General features: G+C 33.2%; 2 protein-coding genes across 7 annotated transcripts; one reads left to right on the forward strand and one right to left on the reverse strand.

Annotated features, from left to right (window-relative positions):
* Window positions 1–228: 228 nt before the first annotated feature.
* LOC112784501 (uncharacterized) lies at window positions 229–6,101 on the reverse strand. 6 transcript variants are annotated; one of them, XM_072229650.1, is made up of 7 exons: window positions 5,907–6,096; window positions 4,241–4,358; window positions 4,084–4,167; window positions 2,924–2,992; window positions 1,889–2,173; window positions 1,696–1,803; window positions 229–936 (listed from the first exon to the last, which is right to left on the reverse strand). In XM_072229650.1, exons 3-7 carry the CDS (start codon window positions 4,150–4,152, stop codon window positions 508–510), a joined length of 960 nt encoding a protein of 319 aa, XP_072085751.1. In that variant the 5' UTR covers window positions 4,153–4,167; window positions 4,241–4,358; window positions 5,907–6,096; the 3' UTR covers window positions 229–507. The 6 variants fall into 6 exon arrangements, with proteins under 6 accessions (XP_072085751.1, XP_072085752.1, XP_072085750.1 ...); XM_072229651.1 differs by lacking the exon at window positions 4,241–4,358 and adding an exon at window positions 5,607–5,679 and having other exon boundaries at window positions 5,907–6,089; XM_072229649.1 differs by having other exon boundaries at window positions 4,241–4,334; window positions 5,907–6,076.
* A 3,840-nt stretch (window positions 6,102–9,941) lies between these two features.
* Window positions 9,942–10,848, forward strand: LOC140183167 (glutathione S-transferase T2-like). The gene is made up of 2 exons (XM_072231189.1): window positions 9,942–10,320; window positions 10,829–10,848. Exons 1-2 carry the CDS (start codon window positions 9,942–9,944, stop codon window positions 10,846–10,848), a joined length of 399 nt encoding a protein of 132 aa, XP_072087290.1.
* Window positions 10,849–18,327: the final 7,479 nt, after the last annotated feature.

The following is an 18,327-nucleotide window of genomic DNA, read 5'->3' on the forward strand; positions in this document are numbered from 1 at the left end:
TCCTGAAGACGATGAACTTTCCGACGGATTTTCAGACGAATTTTCCGTCTGTAATTTTTTTTAGATTACAGACAGAAAATCTGTCTGTAAATCTGTCAGTAAGATAAAATGGAATTTTTTTAGATTTTTTCATTGTAAAATAAACCTGTTTTATACAAAATAATATAAATTTAATAATTACAATTTTTTATCTAATTAGTATTCAAATATTTATAATATTACAAAAAATAAACAAATTCATCATATTATAAAGCTAAAAGAAAAGTATTATAAACAAGCAAGTCAATATAATTCAAGACATAAACAAAGTGTATTATCAACTATAATCCTTAGTATATTGTTCAACCATACTAAATTTATCAACTATAGTCCTCAGTGTCATCTTCATCCCCATCATCATCATAGTCTTCATCCGAAGAGATTGAAGGTGGCGGCAGTGGCAGTGGCGGTGGAGCAGTAGTGGAACTACTTGACGCTCTAACCTTCTTGTAATAGCTAACATAAGCCTCATTCCATCTCTTCTGTTTTCAGCTTTTCCTTCTTGGCCTTTCCAATTGCCCGTTCTAACTTTTCTAACTTCTTTTGAGTCTTTTCCAAAAGAGCCAAGCGTGTATCTAACAACTTACTAATACACTCATCTGTTTGTTGAGTAACACGTTGAAAAAGCTCTTCATTGAGATTATGAATCTGTTCTCGCAAATCAGGAACAGAATTTTGATTTGTAGATGCTCTTCCAGATACAGAGTTGGCAGAAGTGATTCTAGACTTAATAGAGCTAGAAAAGAATGCTCCTTTTCCGTAAACTCGATTCTTCTTTTGCCCACCACACACTTCCTCCCAAATCAAGTCTTCATCAATTGGTGGTAGCTCCATTCCTTGTGCTTGAGCCTCGACATGTTGGGCCTGAACTTCTGCTAACTTTTTTATAAACTTCTCCTGTTGCACAATGATTATTATCAAAAGAAAAAATACCAACAAATTTTCATCCTTTCCCAATAATTCAGATAGAATAAGCTCTAAAATATTCATGATTCTCATTACAAAATACAAAATAATATTCTCACAAGATAGCAACAGGAACAATTGGCGAAAGGAACAATTAACTAAAGTAGAAGAATAAATGACATAAATCAAGACATCAAACAGCTGAAAATATCCCAATTAGGTGGCATGCATTATTAACAGCATTTGTTTGCCACACACAAAAAAGGTTTTTAACAGCATTTGTTTGCCACACAAAAACTCAATTCATTAACATATCAAATACTCATTGATTAGAATCTCTCTCTCTCTCTCTCTCTATATATATATATATATAATAATCTATAATTAGGTGAGCCAATTCAATATTCTTATATTCATGCATAGTTAGTTTCACATTCTTCAATATTCTTATATTCATGAATTACTGCAACATCTCACTGAAAATGCAGCAAAAGGAACAGTGAATCCATCTTTTTCAGATATGTAAATTAAAACACATGTTTCTTTGCTCAGATCTGGAAGAAATTAGAGTTTTATTTTGCTTGAAATGTTAAAAAACAAAGGTACTATAACTCTGGTTTTTGGATGTAATTCTGTTATAAAAAACAAAGTTAAAAAACACAACTACTACTAATAATAATAAGTAACAGAGAAGAAACTAAATAGTAGTAGTGAAAAATCTATCTACTTAATATTTATACTATATCTCACATGAGTGTCTTGAGAGCGTTTGTCCACCCATTTAGACTTGTCACTTTTAAGTGTGTGGGTTTCCTTGAAGACTTCCTCATGAGTTGGTGTACGGTCTAACTGCTTCTTCTGTTTCACATAAACACAGAATAAAAAATTTTTATATAAATAAATGTCTATTAAATAAGATCTAAAGCCACTTAAATTATGTTACCATCCTCTCTATAGTTGAGCTCAGTGGAATAGAACCACCGCAATGGACAGAACCACCTAAGAGTGACGCTCGATTCTCCCTCGCTTTTTTCCTTATATTTTTCCATTTCTCATCCATTTCCCAGTACTTTTCCAACACCTTTTTGTAAGCAGGAATTAGCCATTCGTGGGTTGTATCCACACCCTCACGAATATCCGACATCATTTGGCTAAATCGCTTACTTGTCCTATATTTAAAAGCCTTCCAAAAAAACTCCTCATCATCGTCATCAATAAGAAAATGGCTCTGCACATAAAAAAGATACTATAATATAAGATAAGACAAGAAAATAACCCAGTATTAAGCTCTTTTTGGATACAAGAAAATAACTCCAGTTCATGATTCATTGTTACCTCTTTTTGGATCCTGTATGTTCCTATTTTCCCACAAATGCATCTTAATAATGTTCAGCTCTTTATAATTTGTGCATCTACACTTAATACATGGGCATCTACACTTTCCTTCTGACTTCACAACATCTAACTTACTAATCATTTCTATAAACTCCTCAACCTTGTCATAAAACTCAGGTTTAATACCCCCTCTTGTTGGATTCAACCTATCATACATCCACACTCGATGGTGCCAAGACATATCTTACGAATTCGATATTTTTAGTACCTATAAATCATCCAACACAAGTAACATTTCATCTCTCATACAACACCCTATCAATATTTAACCATATCAATGTTTTCAATGCAATAAAAGCAACAACACAACATAAGCAATATTTCTTTTATCATACAATATCCTAGAAATCAATGAAGTTTATAATACAAGAATTGCACTAACCTGAAATCCAAGCAAAAAGTTGAAGAGAATTTAAAACATGTTAGGCTAAAAACAGTTAGGTGAGGCTAAAAACATGTTATAGTAGTGCAGAATTTAAAATATTAAGCTTCAGCTTCAGCTTCCACCAAATTTATTTTAATGTAGCAAACTAAATATTAAGCTTGTGAATAATCTATCAGGATTTGCTTTTTACAAAAATACCTCTTTGATTGTGGCTTTCACAGGGACACCAAGAATGGCAGTCTCATTCAACCGTCTATCTTTAAGGATCTAAAAACACAGCACAAGTGAGTAGTCTAAGTTAAATTGTAAAACATGTTAGGTGAGGCTAAAAGTTGAAGAGAATTTAAAACATGTTAGGCTAAAAACAGATATATTTTCCATTGTGTTAGACAATGTGGTTGTCTTGAGAAGAAAATCTCCTGCAGTGACAATTTAAAAAACATGACAAAAAAATATATGTATAAGCCTCATGGATGGAGAACAGTTCATATTTCTAGAATAAAAAGATTATAAATGAATGTATCCAGAGCAATATAATGAAAAAGGTTTCTATACATATAAAGTGGATGGATATAAGAAACAAAAACAGTCATATGAAAGGTCCATATTTGAGCAAAATATATGTGGCCAAATTAGAATATTAATTTGATTTCTGTTAAGTACTTAAGGAAAGTGAGAACTCACACCTTAAAAATCAGCTGTTAAGTGGGAAGAACCACTCTCTTTAAATACAACATCAAGCATCCCATACTATCCCTAACAATTTCTTATTAGTATCTATCATTATAAATCAAGGAATCTTCAATATATCTTTGTATTCCTCTGCCATCTAACTTCAACAACTCTTTCACAATTAAAAATTTGATAGAGGATTGTGCTTTGTAAGAATTTGCTTTGTTCTATAATGGAAAATGATGGTCAATTTGATTATATCGTGAACCTTTGATTCCAGGGATGCTATACAAATCCTAAGTATTTCATGCAATAATACTTATTTGTGGGACCAGAGCAAGTCAAGCATTCCTAATTGACTACCCACATGAAAGTTTTATCAAGTATATTAAGCCAAATACTGAACATGTGATAAATCTTTAGCTATTAAGTAACAAAAAACTAGAGGGATCAAATGAAAAAAGGAGGATGCAAGAAGATAGATTTAAAATAGCACTAGACAAAAAACCACAAACACATAATTGAAACATTTTCGAAACATTTCCAAAACTCTAGTGAGCAAATGCTCAATCAATAACCATGAAATTTTAAATACTATGACAACAAAAAGAAATGCAACACGATGACATGCTAGACATTATACACAGGTGCAGATTTAGTGGTATAAAATTTTCAAGCATACAAACCTGTATTGGCAACTTTTGAATTGAAGACGTTAAATATTTCAACCAAGCAATGAGCATCCATAGCTGCATATGTTATCTGCTCTTCTGTAAGAGGACGACATGACCAATCACTACATTGGAGTTCCTAAAGTAGTTATAAGTTTGGTTGACAACTTACGTAATTGAAAAATGCCATGGACCAAGTCCTTAAACATGGAATTCCAGCGGATAACCAAACCAGATCCTTATACAAACAAGAGATTCCCCATTCCCTTTCATATTATGAAATCTAAATTCTATTAAAACACACAAATATAGATGGCAATAACAGTCAATGAACATTACTATCTATAATTTGCAATATTTGTTTTGTGATGAAACAAATTGATTCTTCAGAAATCACTTTGCATAGCTAAGATATTCTAATCAATATAATCCTGCAAATAGGAGAGCAAGTATGTTTTCTTATTAGAAAGCACATAACAAGATAGAAGAATGTTTCCGTTTAAAACTAAATATATCTGGTTTGTCTTATTAAAATAAGATAGAAGAATGTTTCCGTTTAATAATGAGAAAAATAAACTATTTTTATGAAGACAAACATTAAAATCTGCATAATAAGAACAAAAATTCAGCAACTTCATCATCATCAATCAAGCACATATCTCATCAAAAATTCCGTTTAATTTCTTCTCAAGGATTATCTTTACTTTATCTTTAAAGAACCTTACTAAAAGTATTATATTATTTGTTAATTAACCAAATTTTAATTATTTATTTATTATATTTTCTATCAATTATTCAAATTTAAAAGAATAATATGGGTTGAGTATTCTTGGAAAGATTATGAAAAACCTACTAATTTTTTTGTTGCCTCTAATAATAGATTATTTTCTAGAGAATATTGCAATTCTTAATTTCTTAGAAGTGCATTATCATTTTTCATATTTCTTAGAAATATTTCATTAATAGTATCAAATAACAAATATATTTAAACTAGAAAAAGTAATAGAGCACAAGAAAAATAAGCATTGAGTCTGAGCCTGAGGGATGAAGGGTCCCACTCCCACACGGCAAATACTAAGTGCAGCTATATCCTCCTCAAAAGTTTACAACTGGCAACTGCAGCTTCTTCCCATTTTCATTTCCACCCAACTTTCAAAACCAACGCGCACTCACAAACTCTCATCACAGCCACAACACGGGTCAACTTTTCTCACTCACACTCTCGCATTATAAACAAACAATAAGGACAGAAATAGATCAATAATTTTTTTATGTTTAAGACATCCATGATCCATAAACAGCATCTACTTTAACAATGTATAATGAATTCTTATCAGATCCAGCAAAATATATAATAAATTGACCAGACAATAAATTGATGGAATAATAGGAATGTTAGTCCAGATCTGTGACATTAGAAATGCAAGCGGCTAAAGTTCTTCCAAATGAGCAATATTTAATTCTTGTCTCGGTCTAAACTAAGATTTCACTAAGAAAAAAAAGAAAGAAAATAAAGATCAACACATTCAAGAACCAACCTGAAACAAAACCATTGACAAGCACTAGCAGAACTAGTACCAAAACACCATTCTGAGGCTTTTCATCAAACAGCTTACATGCATCATTCGAAATGCTTTGATTAAATAAAAAATTCATCACAGCAACCAAATAAATCACAAAATCAAACCCTAGCTTAATCCCAAATCGGAAATGAAATCAAGCAGCAATTAAACTAACTGGAAGAAAATATAGTCACCATTGATGTTGGGTTTGAAGAGAAGAAAAAGTCACTGAAGGAGGATTAAAATTTATACTCATAAAAGTAGAGTTAGGTTTACCGAGAGTGATGATTGACAACGACGAGAGTGATGGAAGTCCCAAAGGTGTTGATGATGGAAGAATGCGGTGGATGACTGTGGTTATGGAACAGCGGTGATGGAAGAATGTGGCGCTGAGGAGCAAGATTTGGAGTGTGAATGGAGTCTGAAGCTGCTTGTGAAACTCGTTTGGAGTGTAACTGTGGAGCTCGAGGTATAGAAGTAGCGTTTAGGTTTAAGTCAATATTACCGACAAAAATTTTTAAATTACAGACGAATTTTTCCGTCTGTAATAATTTAAAACGCACCGTTTTTGTCCATTTAATTACAGAACCATTTCCCACGAAAAAAATTAATTTTTCTGACAGAATTATCGACAGATTTTCTTTTCTGTTTGTAATTTATGCTAATTCATTTTTTTTATTTTCCAACAAAAAATTCCTCTGAAATTTCGTCTGTATTTCCGTCGGATAAAATTCGTCGGAAATATCCGTCTGTAATAACTAGTTTTCTAGTAGTGAACTAGAAGAAATCAATGATTAAACAAAAACCATTTGAATTTCAATTAATTGGATATAAATCAAACCATTATTACAAATTTTAACATTTATATTTATAAATTTAAATAGTATTTAATTGTAAACTATAATTGAGTGTATGATAATAAATTATTTGTTTAATTTATTAATTTTAGATATTAATATTTAAAAAAAATGAATAATTATTTTTAATAACAGTAAAAATTTTACCACTAAAAGTAATATACTAATATGATAACATATCATAAATATGACTAAATAAGAATATTATATTTCAATCTCAATAAAGGTTAACAAGTATATCACCAAGATGAATAAGTCATTAATTTGCATAAATTTTAAATCATGATATTAAAAAAAATTTATTTAATTTTTTCTATAATAAAAATTTTTTTATCACTTTTTTTTAAAAATAAATATTTTTATGATTAAAAAATTAATTATAAAATAATTTATTTATAAGCTATTTTTAATACAAATCTTTATGTTTAAGGTCAATTTTAAATTTGTATCTTTTTAATGTTTTTAAAAAATAACATACATATTTAAGTTTTTTACTATTTTATATATTAAAAGATCAATAACTGACGTACATTATTAGTAAAATATATAACTTGTTACATTTTTATGTGAGTCTTGTGAATTTTTTAAAGGCATAAAACAATAAAATAGGTTGACTTTAATATGATTAGAATCTAAATATAATTATTCAAGTAAGCACCACTAATTATGTTAATAAAAAAATTTTGTAAAAAAAAATGTGATTTACATTTTAAATTTTTCGAGTAAATTCATTTCAAAATGTAGGAATTAGACTCAATTATACTACATTTTTAAATGAAATATAGAATTTCACAACAAAATTAACATTCAATAAGAAAATAAATTTTAGGGGTGGCAAGTGGGCATGCCTACCCCGCCCCATTCTGTCCCACCAAAAGGTCACTATTTGGCGGGCTAGTCCCCCTTTCTGTCTATTGAAATGGTCCTAAATTTCTATCCCGTCCTACTTAATGGCAGTTTGGCAGGCTCTTTTTCGCTTTTTGAAAAATTATTAAACCATTATAATAAAAAATTATATAATTTCATGAGTATTTCAATAAATTTATAATTTCTAAAGACATAAAAAAATTATAATTTTTAGATTCACAAACATTAAAAAGTATTTATAATTCTAAATATCTAATATACATAATGATTAATCAAGTTTTTTAAAACAAAAAAATAAAATCAATATTGTTTAAACAAAACAAACATTGTCTAAAATGTATGATTAAATATTGTCCAACTCAAAGTAAAATGAACAAACATTCCAAATAAAAACACAAAAGTTCTAAATTCAATTATCATCTTAAAATCAAAAGTCCGTCTCGCCCTAGCAAAACCCGTGAATTTGTGAATTAGGCAGTGTGGGTTCGGTGAGTTTCTTCTATTATAGAGGACTTAAATTTCTAGTCCAACATGTCTTTTTTTTTCTTTGAGATACGCGAGCCAGTCCGACAAGTTTCAACCTGTTTGCCACCCCTAATAAATTTATTTACAGCTTTTTTTTAATTATAATTAATAACAAGACTTAGGAAAAAATATTAATATCATGATTCTCATTAACTAAATCTTAATATTAAGTAGTTGATAGTTTCATAAGTGAAAATTGTTAAGTAATAATATACAAATTAATAACGGACAAACAATAAGAATTCATAAAAAATAATTAATAAATTTTGAATCGTTAATATTATTAATAAAAAATATTTATTAAAAATATATGATATGTTAAGTCATTAATTAATATTTTTAAGTTTTATATATATATATATACCCAAATAAATAAATATAAAAAAAATAATTCATAAATAGATGATAAAAAACTATAAAATAAAAAAAATTATAATCACAATAAAATATTTTTGAAGTTCGGCTATCATTAATTAGGAAAAGATGCTAAGCATACAAATAAAGGTAGCAACCAATCACTTTAATGATAACCAATATTCACATGCATGTTATACTAGAATTTAATTTTCATGAGAAAAAAAAACAATAGAAACTTGTTTAATATTGTCCTTATTACATATAGCTGGAAAAAGTAATAATATTCTTATTATAAATTAAAAATTCTGAAAATGATAATCAGGAAGGAAAATTGTTTCAATAAATTATTCAATAAAAAAATTCCTAAAAAAGCATTGTTGGAATAACTAACACAAAAGTTCTCCTTGACTCCTCGTCAATCTCTCAGAGCAACTCCAACGGTTCAAAAATTTTGAACCTCATTTACTATGTGTCAGTAAAAAGTGAGGATCTACCATTGAAACAAATAAAAATAGAGTTCCTTCACAAAGTTCGGAGCAACAGAAGCCCTGCTCAAAGGGACTCTATCTCTCTAAAAAAAAAAGATATTTTATTAATAAAATTAATACTTTATATATATATATGTATTGAGCTGACCGTTACATATATAGTATACTTCATATACATCATACATATTAACGTTATATATATATAGTATACTTTACATAATTAATTAATTATTATAATTATTAATAAATTAAATATGATTTAGTTATTTAATATAATTATAATTATATTAAATAATTAAATTATATTTAATTTATTAATAATTATAATAATTAATTAATTAAATGATTAAATTTTTATTTAATTAATAATTTATATTATTATATTAAATTAGCCGTTGCAAAACTAGCCATTGTAAAATTAGCTGTTGGAAACTAGCCGTTACTATGTTACTATTATTATTAATAAATTAATATTTTGTTACTCTATATATACCACTTAGATACACTTCTATTCTCACACTCTCTACTACTCTTCCTCATCTTCTTCCAAGTTTACAAAATCAAAGTTCTACTACTATTATTTTTTGTTCGAAAAAATGGATCCAAACTAACTCAACTCTTTCTTCAATTACTTACAAAACTTTTCTCAAATTCCAAATACCCAACAATCTCAAACCTCAAACACTCAAGTTCCAAATCAAAACTTCACACTACCAAATACATTTCAAAATCCAAATCCCCAAAATCTTTCTAATTTCAATTTTCAAGCTCCTTATAATAATCAGTTTCCTATATTCCAACCGCAAAATCAAAATTTACAAACACCCCATTTTCCATTTTCATCCATATTTAACCCCTCTATCGGAAATGTTACTCCAACTTCCTTGCCGTTTCTAACTCAATTCAGTGCATCAAGACGTAACTCATCTGGTGTTGGTGGCTCTTCTAACCCATCCTCTCAGACTCCTATACAATCTAGTCCAAATTCGAAATATTCTAATTTTGCCAACCCTCGTGGATTAGATGCTATAGACCTCAATGATGATGATATTGAAGATCGGAGGCAAGATAGTATTCAACACTGGCATTGGGAAGAGGATGAGATGTTGATCAGTGCGTGGTTAAATGTTTCAACTGACCCTGTAGTTGGTACCGATCAAAAGGGAGAAACATTTTAGAGTCGAATTCATAGCTACTGTGTAGAATTTTGTTCCGACATGACAAGGGGGGTAGTTGCATGTAAGAAACGATGGTATAAGATCAACAAGGCTATTGCACAATTTGCTGGTTGCTACGATCAAGCTAGTCGAAACATAAGGAGTGGTTCAAACGCTGATGAAATAAAGGAGTTGGCTTATAAACTTTATTCCACAAATTATGGTCAAAAATTTACTTTTGAGAGGCATTGGAACATGCTTCGGTTGGAGCAAAAATGGAGAAGCCAACTACCTACACAGAGTGGCGGCTCAAAGAGAACCAAGGTTAGTGTAACTGGAGCATACTCATCCTCATCAAACCCAGAAACACTGTTGGCTGACGAACCCGTTGTGGACTCTCCCGTTCGCCCACAAGGATTGAAGAAGAGCAAGCGAAAAGGTAAGGGAAAAGCACAGATGTCTGAAGATTTTAGTGAAAGAAAATCATCGGTTGTCAAAAAATTATCTCTCATGGAAGATATTAAGAATGTTAGAGAAAAGGAACTAATGGATAGGGAAAAAGAAAGAGAAGAGGAGAAGGAACATAGAGCAAAGATTATGGCAATCAAAGAGAAGGAGTTACAAATTCAAGCGGCAATGGAAGAACAAGAATTACAAGCTCAAGTAGCAATGAAAGAAAAAGAATTACAAACTCAGAGGTATATTAAAGAAATGGAGATAAAAGCAAAAGAAAGGAAAATGGAAAGAATGGCCAAGGAAAGGGAAAGGGAGATGGATATGCAAATACTTAATGCTGACACGTCTACAATGAGTGAAAAACGACGAGCTCTTCATGAGATTGCATGTGAGAAAATAATCGCCAAGTGGTTTACTTAATGATTCCTTGTATTCGTAGAGTTATGTAGTATGTTCTTATTTTTATTGCGTATTACTGGTTTATGATGTAGTTTGTTTTATTTACTTCTGATGTAAGTTTTTAAATTAGTCAATATTGTAACATCCTAACTACCAAAGCTCCCTCTTCCAGCTGTGCGACTGTGATAGCTCGGACATTACGACGACACTTATATTATTTAATACTAAAATATGAGCCTGTTTAAAACTTTAAACCGCAATACCGTTCCCAAAAATACTTTCGTTCGATAACGTACATTCATAAATACCATACAACTTACAACAACTCACAAAGAGTACATCCATATATATACATAAATATATATAAATAACTTTACAAGCATTACCCAACACAATTCCTATCCCTCTTACAGATTATATCAAGATAAAGGCGAGGGTACAATAAACATAACTAAAACAATACAGAGCATCTCAACAACAATTAAATAAACTCTTCGTAACTTCTGCGCCCATATCCTGAAAGGGGAAAAATGTAGGGGGGGTGAGAACATCATCCTCGAAAGGGTTCTCAGTAGAGGGTTTTTGGGAATTACTGTAATATGATACATGAAGATAAACCGTACCAGTGATTAATAACCGTCTTATGCCTCTTTTCAAAAACAACGGTTTACAATAAAAGTAAAGTCGGAAATCTTTTCTGAAAGAGGAACCGTTCAATTTTCAAAACATCAAAAATCCTTTCAAAGAGGTTTATCTAACCTGAACCAAAATAGCCTTTCATATTTTATTCCAAACCAGAAACAAAAAAAAAAAAAAACCAAAATCAACCATTGGTTCATCTCATTCCAACCACAGCCCTAGGCCCAAACAATCCAACAATAACCAAACACCACAATCCAACAGAGTCCCAGTAGCAAACACAAATAGGAAGATGCAAACACAAACAAACAGTTATTTCAAGTAGAACAATTAGCAATTAATCACATAGGCAAACCGAGTACAATATGCACACCCAAACAATGTCACATAGATGCATATGGTGCATGCCTGTCCCTAGTGGCTGATGATATCATCTGTCGGTTATATAGCCAACCCGACACGTCCTGGTAGCTAACCATGGACAGAAACACCCATCGCGGAGCAAGTAGGTTTGAGCTACAACCCCCTTGCTACTGCCCGCTCAACCCAGAGCCAGTGGAATAACCACTACTGCGGCTACTACCCAAGCGGGTGTTTAAAAAATCAACCTGGAGCGAGTGGAATCACCACTACTACCGCTACTACCCAGGCGTCACAATCTCTGACCTGGAGCAAGTGGGACAAACCACAACCCTTGCTACTACCCAGGTATCTCAATCATATATTCATTCAGTCCCAGCCATGGATCAACATCCATCTCAGCCATCCGGCTTAAATTCATAATTCATAGTCAGCCATACGGCCCATAACTCATTCAGCAATCAGCCATAAATCAATATCATACACAGCCATTCCAGCTCACGGTTCAATCCAGAACCAGCCAATATTCATAATCATACACAGCCATTCCGGCCCATAACAAAACAGCACTTCCACCATCCAACATCATCAAATTCATAAAACTGGCATTTAAGCCATAAATCACTTTTTCTCAAATCGCTTCACTTTGAAATCAAGTTTCAACTCTTTTCAGCCTTGGCTGTAGAAATCTCGTTTCTCAAATCATCTCAGGCTCATAAGCCAAATTTACTCAAAGTGAGTTCCCTTTTTAAAACAAAGCCACTCTCGGCATTCTCTTTCCAAAACTTCCAAAACCATGGAAAGTTAAAGATTCATTTTGGAAACATTCAAAATCATCCATCCAACAATGGGATGTTATAACAAACATTCCTTGGCAGAGTCCCAAGTCTTTAGGGAAGGTCAACCTATATCAATTCCTTAAAATTTATTGAAACTCTTAAAATCATGGATTCTCGGTTCAAGTAAATAAAACTGAATTTATTATGAAACCGACCATACAAAATCACAAGTTCCATCCCGGTCCAAAAATCAACTCATTTGAAAAGGAACCGGTTCATTTGAATCAAACCACTTTCAGGTTTCTTTTTGGAACCTATTTTTCAAACTCTTCCAAAATGCCTCAAACTTAATTACTCAATCAAAAGTCTAGATTCCTTTGAAATCACTAAAAGCTCCTTTTTATATTGAAATTAATATTAGAGCATCATTCTTTCCTTCAGTGATTCAAACAGTAAAATAGTTCATTTCTAAATAAGTCAAACTCAAGGCATAAAGTTCACTAAATAAATTAAGCTTGAAAATATAAATATTCTCTTAATAAATCAAATAATACAACTTCTCAAATCCAATCCTTTTTAAATAACTTTTTAAACAAGACTCGGATTTTGTAGAAATTTCGGCAGCACCTCCCCTAAAACTTGGACTTTTGCCACCCGGTTCGGGTCCCAACTAAACCGTTTCTCATTCCTTTTCAACAGCTCAAAACCAGAAATCAATTCAAAGCAAGCTAAATCCAACAGTAGCCTCAGTGGCATATCTCAAGAAAACCATTTCAAAGTCAACTCAATATCAACCGATTTAACTCATTTCCAAAGCTTTAAAGAAACGGTTCAGTAACAAATCATTTGTCCAAGATCAAGTCAATTAAAGTAAACCAGGCTGAATTCAAAAGTGCATTCGACTTTTCACATCATCAAATAATTGACTCAAATCAAATCAATCTTCAACGGATTAAACTTAGATTTCAAATCTTTAAAGAATCACTTCAAAACATTACATTTCACAAGCCGCACAACAATTCAGCCAAACCAACATCCATAGTCATTCGAGTCAATCAAATAATACACAAGGCAGATACGATCACCAATTACACAATATCTCGCACCAGTATCCATATGTAATAATTCCAATACACAAAACATAGTTTTTGGAAAAAGCCCCTACCTCAAAACGCAAATTCCATAACTCAAACGTGTCAAAGAGTCCTTTCCGCCTCGACCCGAAGTCAACAATCAAAATCCCGGCTACCAACACCTCAGCTCCAAACCGTTTTCTCAGCAACCACAACGACTCTAATCGTAATATATAATAACCGAGATTAACTCTCATAACAACAAATGCTACAACTCCTCAACGTATAATAGAGCAGTAACTAGAGGGCTTTCAGATCGAAACGCTTACCGAACCGAAGGAACGACTGAACCGAAACAGCGACGGTCTCCGAACCGGTTCGGCAGCAGCCTCAGAAGCCATCTTAGGCGACAACGGTGATCAGACTCCGGCGACTGAAATCAATATACAGTGATTGTAACGTTTTCGAAAACTCAGGAGAAACGAAACCCAATGCTTAAAACCTTACCGGCAGGATTCTCTGGTGACCGCAGAAACAGCCAGAGGCTTCGGCGGTGGTCCCAGAAGTCACGGAACCACTCCCGGCTACCAGGAACACAGAGGCGCAGCTCCCTTCTCCAGCGGCGACACCTGCAGCGGCCTGAACCCCTTTTTGCCAGCGGCGGTTTGGGCTTACCATCATCAGCAGCAACAAGCTCAGATGGTGGCAGCGGCATCCTGATCAGATTCCAAAACCCAGGAGCAGAGGCAGAAAGGCATCTCCTTTCTTTGATTTGCACGGCGATGCCCTTCTCTGTACCCAGCGGAGGAGGACCTCGACGGTAGAGAGGGAGGCAGTCACAGTGGCTCCTTGACGGCACCAGGGAGCACGATGCTGACAGCGGCGCTCGCGACGGGCTTCACGGCGAGGAGCGACCGCAGCAACTCAAGCCCCACGAAGACGGCAGCAGCAGTGGCAGTTCTCGGCGACCCATCATCTACGGCGGCGCTGGGCAGAGACGGCGACGACGCAACTGGCGGTGACGAGCTTGGACGACGACGGTAGCACGGACAGCAGAGGCGGCGCGACGAGGCTGGACCCTTCCTCCCCCTGCGCGCGCGTTCTCTCCTCCATCCCGTGGCAATGGGTCGCGGCTTCCTTTCCTACAACGGCAACACGACGGCGCGGCGGCAGTGATGCCCGCCGGTGACGTCATTCCTTTTCTCCTCTCCTCTTCCCTGCTTTTCCCCTTCCCCTTCGTTTATTTTCTTTCTTTCTTTGATTCATTCTTTCAGGAACACAGAGGAAACTCAGCGTGTGTTGCCGCTACTGAGAGCAAGGAAAGGTTGGGGTGTGGCTAAAGGGAACCGGGTCATGGGTTAGGGTTTCATTTTCAAAAATTAGGGTTAAGGGCACTTTGGTAACTTTACTAAAATTAGGGAATAGAGTAATTGAAACCCAAATTAAATCCAACACTAGATGTATATAGAAAATACTATTTGTTCTTCAATTTTTACAAATTACTTTCAATAAAATGCCCAAATCAAATAATTAGAAATAATATACTTAATTTCTTCATTTTTCCAAAATAGCAATAGTAACATTTAAAATATTACTTATCTAATCCAAATCATATAAAATCCTTATTATTTCATAACTATCAACTTTATAATTCAAATATAGAAAATAATCCAATAATTATAGAATTGGATAATAATTATAACTCATCTCAAATTCAATAAATCAAAACTTGCCTTAATTATCTTTAATAAAATAATTTCTGAAATTAAGGCTATAAATAACCATATGATTTGAGACTTGATCATAATAAGACTTTTCAAAAGTTCTGGGTCTTACATCCTACCCACCTTATAAAAATTTTCGCCCTCGAAAATTGATACAAAATCAAAGAAATTCCATAACAGTTCACCCTTGAACACATTTAAGGAAGAAGCAAAAATATCTCAAAATATAATCATATATATACGATTTTCAAATACTTTGATCGTCATATGCATAAGGGTGCAAAGGTAGGAGTGTGATTGCAAAGCAAACATTACAAGGTAGGCTCGATGCAAAAGATAACATGGGTCAATCATGTGATAGTAGGGCAAAGCATCAAAGGCTATAAAACAGGATGGGGTCAAAATGAAGTGCTTAACATCCGCACACTAATCTTGTACCAACCTCAAAGTTTCAGCTTTCCAACTCCATCAAGCACTTTAAAATCCCCATACTCGGTCACAAGCCTGACAACCACAAACCCGTTCGCAAGGAACAAAACACCCACAGCTCATAACGTTGCACATCTACCGCTTCAACTTCCGTATACACATATCACGTCTTAAAGAACTAACGCATCGCGTTACTACATCTACAAGTCGCACGTGATATCAAAACAATTCTCGAGTCTACTCAGAGGGATACAAGATTCTAGAAAGGAGAGTCAAATGTCAAAGATAGTACTCAGATTTTGAGATAATGTATCCAATTCCAGATAAACAAGGGTGCTCAAGCAAGGAAGTTTGCTAGACACAATTCAATTGACAACTTCAAAGATAACCCTTAGATCAAAGAAGTTCAATAGGATCAATAAGAAGAAAACCAGCGCATCAGTTTGAAACAAACTCAAGCTGAGTCGAGGAAGCATGAGGTTTACAGAAGAGAATATTTCAAACCCAAGACAAAGCTCACAGAACTCAAGAGCATGGTTAAAAATACTTTCGAATACATTGTTCATGAAAGAGTCAAAAACTTGTGAAAAAACCACTTTGCAGTCTAGAAGAAAAGTTAAGCAACAAACATTCTTCAAGAGAGTAGCAAAAGCATAAATGTGGCTTCACTTCAATACAATTTCATGTTGAAATAGATCATGTAGAGTTTTAAAAACAAGATGCACACCGGCTTGGCCAAGAGCTAAAATATTTTCATCAAATATTTTAGAAAATTAGTTAAGCACACAATCTTAACCAAAAGTAATTCACAAAACTCGGGAGAGAAATCAAATGCTTGTTCAGAAACTCCCAAAGTCCATATTCAAACAAGCGTGTATAACATTTATAGTAAGTATGAAAGAGGAAGTTAAACTCTTTTTAGAAAAGAAACTCAGAAGTAAAAATTTGCTTACAATTTGGTAAAGGAAATAAGTGATGCGTTACAAACGAACCGATTTCCACTAAAAAAAGGAAGCTCTCCAAGGCCTCATTTAAAATAGCGCATGCCGATTTTTAAATTAACTTCATCAAAATTGAACAATGGTTTTCAATCTCAATCAAGCAACAGAAAGTAAATTCCGTTTAATATTGCTTCAAAGAGAATTCAAAACTTCCTTAAAAAGTTCAGAACAAGACTCCCAAAAGTGTTCTTGAAATCACCATCTCAGAAGGATATTCAAGGAGATTAGAATGTACTTAAAAGGAGTCAAGCCATACCAGAAAGGATCTTAAATCAAGATAGTTCAAACAAGATCCACTAGGCATGAGGCATCAAACAAGCTTTCAATTGATTCAAAAGAATACGAAAGTCATAGGAAAATACAACCCAATCATTAGTAATTTCCCAAGGATAAATCTTTGACTAAAAACTCTTGTAAAGACAATGAGAGAATAAATGATGCACTATTTTGAAACGAATCAAACTAACTCACATAAGAATGAGATTCACAAGGTTGGAAAAACCAAGATCAATAGTAATGCTCACAAGATGTAAGAGATCAGTTATAAACAAGGTCAAGCATGACATTCATGGAGATGGAAAGCTTAAGAGAGAATGAGTTCGCTCATAAGAAGAAAGCCATGAGTCCAACATTTTCAAAAGAACAACAATGGCATAAGCCATGTAGTATGCTAAATCAAACTCAAATCAAAATGAATTAAGTAAAGTTTATCAAACAAAACTCAACCGAGACAAAAGTGGTAAATCCTTTCTTTTCAAAATTTTGAAAAATATCTAAATACATAATCAAATGAAGATATGCACTGGAGCTATAGTAGAATTACTAGAAAGTCAATTTACTTTTAAAGTAAGTGTAGTTTCGTAAACCAGTAAAAGCACGGGCGATGTATGAGAAATAAATAGTTGTTAAACTGTGTAAGAAATCTTCAAAGTTTCACATATAGATAAGTATATATCTATTCAACAGCAATTTCCATAAAAATCTCAAAATCGGCTGTAATTGCTGTCAATTAAGAGAAAGACTGAATCAACAATTTCTCTAAGAATGTACTCGGAACAAGGACTTAAAGAGTACAGCGCATCAAGACAGTCCAAAAGTATATCAAAGAATACGTGAATCAAGAAGAACTCAAACAGAGAAAGATAGATTTAACAAGGACTGCAATCAAGCATGTGCAGTTAAGATCAAACAAGAATGCATATGAATAGAGGAATATAGTTGAAAAATCAAACTACTCCTCAAAAGGATCAGCAATCAAGAACTTCAAGTTAGGACATGAAAGAACAGGTCGACTCGAATGAAATTCAAGACACACAATTGAATAGCCTCGAGAAATAGTTTCTAGCGTTCTCAAAACCCGCGATTCGCTGTACTCAAAACTCGTCTATCATCTATGATAACCCATTAGCGCTTTCATATACAAAATTCACTAGTATTAAGCCGGCCAAACTTAATACCAAGAATTTTGCAATGCAAGACTAACAGCGTTAATCAATAGACCGTCATGTGCATGAAACTCTAATTCTCATCATTCGACAAGACCTAATACATGACAAACGCTCAGAGTATGCAATTGAAGCATAGTC

The sequence above is a fragment of the Arachis hypogaea genome, chromosome 20 (assembly GCF_003086295.3).
Source record: "Arachis hypogaea cultivar Tifrunner chromosome 20, arahy.Tifrunner.gnm2.J5K5, whole genome shotgun sequence".
Taxonomy (NCBI): domain Eukaryota; kingdom Viridiplantae; phylum Streptophyta; class Magnoliopsida; order Fabales; family Fabaceae; genus Arachis; species Arachis hypogaea.